The sequence below is a fragment of the Rana temporaria genome, chromosome 3, assembly GCF_905171775.1.
Source record: "Rana temporaria chromosome 3, aRanTem1.1, whole genome shotgun sequence".
NCBI lineage: Eukaryota > Metazoa > Chordata > Amphibia > Anura > Ranidae > Rana > Rana temporaria.
The window spans coordinates 54,660,567-54,670,820 of record NC_053491.1 but is presented as its reverse complement, the minus strand read 5'-3'; the positions used below and the strand labels follow the sequence as shown (position 1 = coordinate 54,670,820).

At 47.6% G+C, this 10,254-nt stretch overlaps 1 protein-coding gene across 1 annotated transcript in view; it reads right to left on the bottom strand.

Annotated features, from left to right (window-relative positions):
* Positions 1 to 2,019: 2,019 nt before the first annotated feature.
* The window catches only part of WHAMM (WASP homolog associated with actin, golgi membranes and microtubules), a 54,560-nt gene continuing 46,325 nt past the window's right edge, over positions 2,020 to 10,254 (bottom strand). Inside the window, exon 10 of the mRNA XM_040342587.1 lies at positions 2,020 to 2,715. Coding sequence (XP_040198521.1) covers positions 2,438 to 2,715 — 278 coding nt within the window. The 3' untranslated portion in view covers positions 2,020 to 2,437. The remainder of the gene's footprint in view (positions 2,716 to 10,254) is intronic.

Here is a 10,254-nt window from a genome sequence, read left to right as displayed (position 1 = left end):
CCTGGACTCCGTGGAGAGAAGGATGGCGGGGACGTGCCCACGGAAATTTGGGGCTCAGGTAAGTAAAACAGGGGGAGGGGGCATTGCAAGGTAGGATGCATTAGGATGAAAAAACACAAAGGTTTACAACCCCTTTAGGGCAAGTTTAGTCACATTTACATACAATTATCTGTATTTAGTGTCTAACTCTAATTGGATCCTGGATGATCAGAATTATTTTTGTTTTCTCGAAAATGCAGCTAAACTAACCACACCTCAATACAGGTAAATACACAGTGTGACTGGCACCATTGAAAATTGATTACATATATCGATATGCATTTAGAAAATGTCCTCTAAATAAAGACAGGTTTGACAGTGCCAGTGTGAATGAGCCCTTATGGGCCAGTTCACACTAGATGCAGTGCGAATACACAGCGAATTCGCACTGCATCAAAATCGCAACGTGCTCATGCAAACTGATTGCGGAGTGTATGTTAAAGTGGAAGCAAACAAGTAAACCCATCCATAAAACAGTTTAATTTCCGGCACGTGCTGGAAATGTAACACTCCCATTGGTTGTGCTCCCAACCAAACCGTCCAATGGCTGATGTCATAACTGATCACACGTGCAGCATCGTGGCAGTTGTAGATTAAACAGAGGCAAAGATGGCAGCTTCCTTGGCTGAAAACGATAGGGAGTTTACTTACACTTAAAGTTAATAAAACTCCGCAATCAGTTTGCAAAACGCAGCATGATTTGCAGAATCGGATCGCATGGGTGTGAACATGGATCACGTTGACAGTTGGTCAGATTAATATTAATTGCATTATGTGCAAATCAAAAGTTCCTATTTTAAATACAGAGATGGGTAAAAGTGAGCTTATAAATATGCAGCAGTGTGCAGCGTGCCAACTGTGGAAAAATAACACTGACTGTATCAAGAGATTTCCAAAAAAAAGCTAAAAAATCGACAGATCCAAACCAGAGAGCAGCGCAAATGCAAAAACGTGTGGGGTGTGGGAGAGTATAAAATTGCAGGTGTGGGTCTGGTTAAATATGAGTGAATCTATACTGGCTGAATGCTGTAAAATACAGAGGCTGTATTATATACGGTGGACATACGGTCAGGTTTATAAAACCATGTTCAGGGCACCAGTTCATATGGGTGCCAGCCTTTTCTGTCCTGAATCCGTAGTTGATCGCTTTTCAGAGAGCGCACAAAAGGACGGACCATGGCACTGCAACTGTGTACATCGCACATGGCTATGGTGTGGCCCCATTCACCTAAATGGATCACATTTGGCAGTGGTAGCGCCCACCAAACGCAACAGGGGGTTTACATTTTTCCACAGCCCTGGGCAGCTACATATTCTTCTTTAGGTAGAGGGGTGGTAAAAGCGCCTGTTTTTACTGCCCCTTGGCCTTATGCCCCGTACACGCGACTGTTTTTCTCGGAAGGGAAAAAACAAATGTTTTTCCCGACGGGATTCCTCTCAAGCCTGCCTTGCATACACACATTCAGGCCAAATACCGCCATCCAAAGCGCGGTGACGTACAACAAGTACGACGGGACTATAAAGGGGAAATTCTATTCAAACGGCGCCACCCTTTGGGCTGCTTTTGCTGATCCTAGTGTTAGTAAAAGTTTGGTGAGAGACGATTCGCGCTTTTCATGCGCTGCATTAAACGATGCAATAATTTGCAGCGTGACGAATGTGATATCTCCATTACGAACGCTAGTTTTACCAGAAAGAGCGCTCCCGTCTCATCTTTTTCCCCTCGGAAAAGCATACACACGACCAGTTTTCCCTACAGGAAAAAGTCCGCCGTGAATCCCGACAGGAAAAAAGAAAGCCGATTCTCTTCTTTTTTTTCCGGCAGTTTTCTCATCGGGAAAACTGCGATGGAGCATACACACGGCCGGTTTTCACGGCCAAAAGCTCTCATGGCAGTTTTCCCCAACGGGAAAACCGGCCGTGTGTACGAGGCAAGACTGTTGTGCATTTAGGATAATAGAATATACTTAAAAAACAAAATGATAAGCATTAGGTTTAATCCTGCCTAGAGGGCCATCAAATGTCGGTCAGACATTAGGAAACGATCAAATAGACAAAATTAATAAATTCTTGTCCCCAATCACGCATGTACATTGACTCAGAGTTCCCCGGACTAACAGAGGGACATGGTCTTGTCTGCCACAGACTATGGTGAGTCATAGACCAGTTGGTATCTGGTATTGCTGGTGTCAAAATAAAGGCATCTAATGAAACTTTTACATACCGATAAAGTAACTAAAAATCTGCAAGCTTGTAATGTTTGGCATCCATCCACATCCAGTAATGCTAGGCTTGGTTGAATGTTCTAGACATAGTGATAACCAATCATCTAGCTGTTTTGCTCCAGTGCTTTGAGACGTAGTGTTATATTACATACACTGTTCATCATTTATGGATATTAAGCATCCCAATCACCACTCGCATAATCACTTCTCTCCTCGTCATCGGAGTCAGCCGATGCTTTCTTCATTCTTTGCATGGCTTCTTTAATATTTCGCTCTAGTTCATTTTCTGGATCTTTGATCGCAGGTTGTTGGTGTACTTTCCGGAGCTTTACTCCTTTTCTGATGGCCGTTAGTATACTGTCTCTTACATCGATCGAGGTTTGGGGTTGCTCCACTTTTCGAAGATGATTTTCACCTCGTTTTAATGATGCCAATACTTCTTCCATGGAACCTACAAAAACAATCAAACATGTTCATAGACATCATCTCATGTTTGCCCTGCTGCCCATTGAACTGTAAAATTACTATACTGATTGGCTATCAAGTGTCCGTCTACAGACTACTGAAGGGGGTCACTCATTTATTGGTGAAGGTCTGAGCTTACCCCATCCTGTAAATGACTTTTATTCAAAGATCGAATAAACATTACCTTACCGGAAATGTCCAATGCTACCTTATATGACCATACCTATGTCTTTCCAGCTTTGGCTAAGTTTGAAGGGATTCTGTCAATATAGAAATATAGGAAGTGCCATTGCTGCCTTGTTTTTCAACATATATGCTTCAGAGCTGACATCTTTTACCTTACATCACTAGCAAGCCATTGGCCTGGAACAAACATGCGCATATAAGGTGCCCTACCATATGGCATGAACATGCTTGTTTCAGATCAGTGACACACCAAGTAGTACCTCCACGGTTTAGGAGATATTTACAAGAAATTCATGCACCAATGTCTACGTCGTTTCTAAAGGGGTCATGCCGTGACTGACAGCTCCCACATGCATGCGTGGGAGTGACGTCACGAGACTCCAGTCACCGAGCTGGAGTTCGCAGCCCCGGAAGGAAGAGGGGTGAAGATGGACGCTCACTGCCAGCGGGGACATCGCAGGCTTCGGTTTCAGAAAAGTGACACATAATGGGCTACTATGCAATGCATAGTAGCCCATTAGGCTTTACCTTTGCAGGGAAATTAAGAGGAAGTTAAACCCATCAGGGTTTACTTCCTCTTTAAACAATGCGATAAAGCAATTTCCTTTTTTGGTTGATGGAGATTTAAAAGAGACAGAAAAAAAAAACATTTATACTCATCTAGGTGGATGTAGCATCGAAACGACTCTGCAGTGAGAACTGAGTGAACAAAACGGATCGCTCAGTTCTCCCCCTCTGCTCTGAGCAAAGAGACATTACTGTCAGGCTCGGTTCACACTGCATACCGATGCGGATCACAGCAGGGGACCTGTGCTTCCTGGTTCACCATGTCAGGTCTGATTTCAGACAGAATTTTGGGCTGAATTCAGACCTGAAATGGACCAAAAGACACACAGGGCTCCTGTGCAATTCACACCGGAGCCGCATCAGAGATATGTAAACAGGCTCCATAGAGAGCCGGTCACATTCTTCAGCTATTGCGAAATGGATGCGGTGATCCCGCATCTAATTCGCAATAGTGTGAACACAGCCTCAGTCATCGACTCTCAGCTCTTCACCTCCAGCGCTCACTTGAGCACTGGGCTGTGGAGGGCCTGGCTCAGGTACTTGGTGGATTGCTGAGAAGCTTAGCCAGCTGCCGGTCCGGGCTACTGGGTAGATACCAACCATATGGTCAGAATTTTTCCCAAGCCTTGGCTGGCTGAGTGATGTCAGCCGACTGCAGACTTTAACTGGTTGCCGACCAGCCGCCGTTGTTTTACGGCGGCAGGTCAGCTCCCCTGCGCGAGAGCCCGTAGCTATACGTCAGCTCTCATGCAGGCCACTAGGGGCGCGTGCGTGCCGCCGGAGGCGCACACGCAAGCCCCCCGTTTGCCCCCTGACTCCCGTGCCCGGCAGGCGCGATCGCTCGTTACAGAGTGGGGACCGGGAGCTGTGTGTGTAAACACACAGCTCCCGGTCCTGTCAGGGAGAGAAATGCTGATCTTATGTTCATACAATGTATGAACAGAAGATCAGTCATTTCCCCTAGTGAGGCCACCCCCCCCCCTACAGTTAGAACACACCCAGGGAACATACTTAACCCCTTCCCCGCCCCCTAGTGTTAACCCCTTCACTGCCAGTGGCATTTTTATAGTAATCCAATTTCGCTATAAAAATGCCAATGGTCCCAAAAAAAGAGATTTTTAATACAGCTTACCTGTAAAATCTTTTTCTTGGAGTACATCACGGGACACAGAGCGGCATTCATTACTATATGGGTTATATGGAGTACCTTCAGGTGTAGACACTGGCAATCTCAAACAGGAAATGCCCCTCCCTATATAACCCCCTCCCATAGGAGGAGTACCTCAGTTTTGTAGCAAGCAGTATGCCTCCCAAAATGGTCCTCAAAAAAGAGGGGTGGGAGCTCTGTGTCCCGTGATGTACTCCAAGAAAAAGATTTTACAGGTAAGCTGTATTAAAAATCTCTTTTTCTTTATCGTTACATCACGGGACACAGAGCGGCATTCATTACTATATGGGATGTCCCAAAGCAATGCTTACAATGAGGGGAGGGAGAACATCTCCAAGACAAAAGGATTTAATTTAGAGATATACTCAAATCATAATAAATCCAACTTAGTTGAGAAAAATAAAATTTTTAAATTTAACTCGAACAAGAGGAGCCCCCGGAATCCGAGGGTCTCAAACTGCAGCCTGCAGCACTGCCTGCCCGAAGGCAGTATCAGTATTCCTTCTTACGTCCAACTTGTAGAATTTTGTAAACGTGTGGACAGAAGACCAGGTTGCCGCCTTGCAAACTTGAGCCATAGAGATCTGGTGGTGTGCTGCCCAGGAGGCGCCCATGGCTCTAGTAGAATGAGCCTTTAATGATACTGGAGGAGGCAACCCTTTCAAGCCGTAGGCCTGAGTGATTAATTGCTTAATCCACCTATAAATGGTGGACTTTGCAGCTGCCTGCCCCTTCTTGGGCCCATCCGGTAGAATGAACAGCACATCTGTCTTCCGGATCTTCTTTGTAGCTTTAAGATAGGCCTTCATGGCCCTGACAATATCCAAGGTATGCAGCAACCCTTCCTTTCTGGAAGTAGGTTTAGGGAAGAAGGATGGTAATACCAAATCCTGGTTCAAATGAAAACTGGATATGACCTTCGGAAGGAAGGAAGGATGAGGGCGGAGAACGACCCTGTCCTTATGAAAAACAAGATATGGTTCCTTACAGGATAAGGCTGCCAGCTCCGAAACTCTTCTTGCGGAAACTATGGCAACCAAAAATACTAACTTCCTTGTCAGTAGAACCAAAGGAATATCGGCCAACGGCTCAAACGGTTGTTTCTGTAAACTTGACAGAACAAGATTTAAATCCCACGGACAAAGCGGGGATTTAACTGGAGGTCTAATACGTAAGACCCCTTGAAGGAAGGTCTTAACCAGCGAGTGGGTGGCCAGCGGCCGCTGAAACCACACTGACAGAGCAGAAATCTGTCCTTTGATTGTGCTTAATGCCAATCCTTTATCCACTCCTAGCTGGAGAAAACTTAATACTCTATCGATGGTAAATTTGCGAGAAAGCCATCGCTTGGACTCACACCAGCCTACATAGGCCTTCCAGACCCTGTAATAAATCACCCTAGAGACCGGTTTCCTGGCTCTGATTAGGGTAGAGATTACTTTCTGAGACAGACCTCTACCCCTGAGAATCAGGGATTCAGCTTCCAGGCCGTCAAATTTAGATGCCGTAAGGCAGGGTGGAGGATCGGACCTTGCGATAGCAGGTCTGGCCGTAGAGGAAGAGTCCAAGGGTCTCCCACTACCATCCTTAAGATTAGTGAGTACCATGCCCTTCTGGGCCATGCTGGAGCTACCAGGATGACTGGTATGTGCTCCACCCGGATCCTGCGCAGCAGGCGGGGTAGTAACTGGAGCGGGGGAAACGCATAAAGAAGTTTGAACTGATGCCAAGGGCAAACCAACGCATCGGTTCCGCAAGCCATCGGATCCCTTGAGCGGGACATGAACCTGTCTAGTTTCTTGTTGAGTCTCGATGCCATGATATCCACGTCCGGCACTCCCCATCTTTGGCAGAGTGCTTGAAAGACTAGTGGATGCAGAGACCATTCCCCCGGCCATAGAGTCTGGCGGCTTAAGAAGTCCGCCTGAAAGTTGTCCACTCCTGGAATGAATATTGCCGATATGCAGGGCACATGAGCCTCTGCCCATAGAAGAATCAAGCTCACCTCTCTCTGAGCGGCTTGACTCCTGGTTCCCCCTTGGTGATTTATGTGTGCCACGGCCGTGGCATTGTCTGATTGAATTCTCACCGGGAACCCCTGCAATTTTGACGTCCAAGCCCTGAGGGCTAGTCGAGCAGCTCTGAGCTCCAAGATGTTGATGGGCAACTGCTTCTCTGGCTTTGCCCAAGTACCTTGGCGAGTGCAACCATCCAAAATTGCTCCCCAGCCCGTCAGGCTGGCGTCTGTGGTCACTATCTTCCAAGCCACTGGGCTGAAAGACCTCCCCTTCAGTAGATTCTGAGGGTCTAACCACCAACACAGACTTTGTCGGACTCTTGATGAGAGCGGCAACGGGATATCCAAGGCCTGTGGCCTTCTGCTCCATGCTGACAGGATGGCTGCCTGTAGGATGCGAGTGTGGCTCTGGGCGTATGGTACCGCCTCGAATGTGGCCACCATCTTGCCTAGTAACCTCATACATAGGCGAATAGTCGGTTCTTTCTTGCTTAGAACCAGTAGGATTAATTCCTTGATGGCTTTTACCTTCCTCAGAGGTAGGAACACTCCTTGTTGTTCTGTGTCTAATCTCATGCCGAGATATTCCAACTGCTTTGTGGGCTGGAAAGCTGACTTTTCTCGATTTAGGACCCAGCCGAACCTCTCGAGGTATTGGACCGTGAGGGCCACTGCTCGCTCCAAGCCGGGAGACGAGTGATCTATGACTAGGAGGTCGTCCAGGTATGCTAGGATCGTGACCCCTTGGATCCTTAGTTTGGCTAGGATTGGAGCTAGGACCTTCGTGAACACCCGGGGGGCCGTAGCCAACCCGAAGGGAAGCGCCACGAATTGGAAGTGACGCGAAGCCACCATGAAGCGTAGATATCTTTGATGTGGCTGATAAATTGGAACATGAAGGTAGGCATCCTTTATGTCTATGGACGCCATGAAGTCGTCCTTCTGGAGTGTGGCAGCTGCTGACCGCACGGATTCCATCCGAAATGAGCGGATCTTTAGATATGCATTTACCATCTTTAGGTCCAAAATTGGCCTGACATCTCCATTGGATTTTGGGATGATGAATAGGTTGGAGTAGAAACCCAGCCCCTGTTCCAGGACTGGTACCTCTACTATTACTTCCTGGGAAAGTAGATGATCTAATGCCGATCTTAATGCGGCTCCCTTTTCCGGATCGTTTGGAATCCTCGACTTCTGGAAATGAGGAGGAGGAAACCTTAGGAAATCTAATTTGTAGCCTGTGGCCACGGAAGACCGTACCCACTCGTCGGGAATGCTGGCTTCCCAAATCTCTGAAAAGAGTCGCAGCCTTCCCCCCACCTTCGTGGGTGGGGGCGCCCCTTCATAAGGTTGGCTTGGGGGCTGGTTTTGCTGGTTTGCGAAACCACTGCCTTTTGCCTCTAACAGCCTGTCCTTGTGATCTGCTGTTGAAGCCGAAGTTTGCTTTTGCAGGAGGCCGTCGATACTGCTTGGCATTAGAGGGCCCCTGCCCAGGGGAATACTGTCGTTTAAACGCAGGTCCCTGAACCTTCTTCTTAGTTGGCAAGAGAGTACTCTTGCCGTTTGAAATGGTCTGAATGTATTTATCTAGGTCTTCTCCGAAGAGTCGTCCTCCATGGAAGGGGAACCCTACCAGGAGCTTCTTGCATGGGGGCTCAGCCTCCCAGCTTTTTAACCATAAGAGTCTTCTCATATGGATAAGGGATAACGATAAACGTGACGCTTGCTGGATAGAATCCTTGATTGCGTCTACCGTAAAACATATGGCCTTAGGGACATCCGAAAATTTTTCTGCCTGCTGGGCCGGAATAAGTTTAAGCATCTGCTTAAATTGATCCGATAATGCTTGAGCGACCCCAATCGCAGCCACAGCTGGCTGTACTACTGCCCCTGCAGTAGTGAAGGAGTTCTTAAGTAGTGCTTCCAAGCGCTTATCAACTGGATCCTTGAACACCTGTATGTTTTCTACAGGGCATGTTAACGATCTGTTAACACATGAGATGGCTGCGTCCACTGCAGGAGTAGCCCATCTTTTGTAAAAATTTTCTTCCATAGGATATAGGACAGAGAACCTTTTAGGTGGTAAGAAGATCTTATCTGGCTTGTTCCAATCTTGGAACAAAATTCCCTCTAATAGAGGATGGATCGGAAACACAGCATTGCTTTGAGGCGCCCTCAGTGAGCCCAAAGCTGAAACCGTCGATACCTGGAGATCTGGTACTGGCAAGTTGAATGTCCTATGGACCAAGTCCGACAATCCTTGAATCCACCAGCTCTCCCTCAGGGAGACTGCCCCAGACTCCTCTGTATCCGGGTCTTCGATCCCTGAACCTACTTGGTCCGTGTCCAAGAGGTCGTCCAATTCCCCTGAGGAAAGGACCTCCTCTTCTGAGGGTCCGCGCTCGGGCGACGGAGATCTATTCCGCTTACTGCCCCGCATAGCTGCGGATATCATTTTTCCCATGCTTTTCTGCATCTCTTTTAAAGAGGTGAGTAATACCTCCTCCGTGACCATCTTAGGGTTGGACTGACCCGCGTCAGCTCCAGCCCCAGATCCCGATGGCCCCAAGGCTCCCTGTAGGGAAAACAGCGGCATACCATGGTACAATACCGAGGTACACCTGCTACCTATTGGTATTTGGAACTATAAAAGTTAATTGTCCAAACACCTGTTTGGGGGATAAAAAAATGCTTCCTCTCCCCTAGATGACTTTTTTTTTTTTTTTTTTTCGTTTTTGTTTCAAATCCAGGAAAGAAAAAACATTCTGTCCCCCTGAGTAGTATTGCAAAGAAAAACTATGAGATGGAAAAGAAACAGCCTATTTCTAGGCTTGACAAAACAGTCCTCTGAAGACTGCAATATCCTTTCTGGCCACTGTGTGTCCTCGGCGCCCCGTGCTGCCGCTCTGGTCTTTCTCCTCAGTTCCAAAGTATTGATGGAACAAACAAGGAAGGGCCGCCCCTTCCTTTAAGCCACTGACCCGCCCTTCCCCCCCAGCAACCTCAAACAGGAAATGCCCCTCCCGACAGGGGGAGGGGGGGGGGATTTTGGGAGGAAGGGACCTCTCTGTTCCAGCAAACTGCAGCCTGGAACCATGAGGAGGTCAGCGTTTTGCCTGCTTGCAGGCTCTGAGGAGGAAGACTGAATGGAGCATCGCCTGGAGGCCTGCAGGTAAGCAAAGCTCTCTGACACACACATATATTTTTATATAACACAGGCCCCACTCAATGCTTTTCCAACACTACAAGGGAGGTCACATCTTATGGGGAATAATACATAGAGAGCCATCCTATCTTTATGATATGTGACTAGTTTGCCAGATGCAGTGCATAACTTTAGGCATGTCCCCTGTGACCCCCCAGAAAAAAAAAAACCTGCTAAGAACCAAGTTCCGCAAGTTTTCCCCTCACTTACCTGCTCCATGCCGCAGGACTTTGCCAAGCAAGAGGCCCAATCTTCCCCCATCTCCGTGGGGATGTCTAGACCTTCAGGCCCTGGGTTCCTATGAAGGATCCACTGTCCTGGGCCCATATAGCACCCTGGCAACAGAAAACTTTAGGTACCCAAAGGTTTCTAAGTTCTGGGC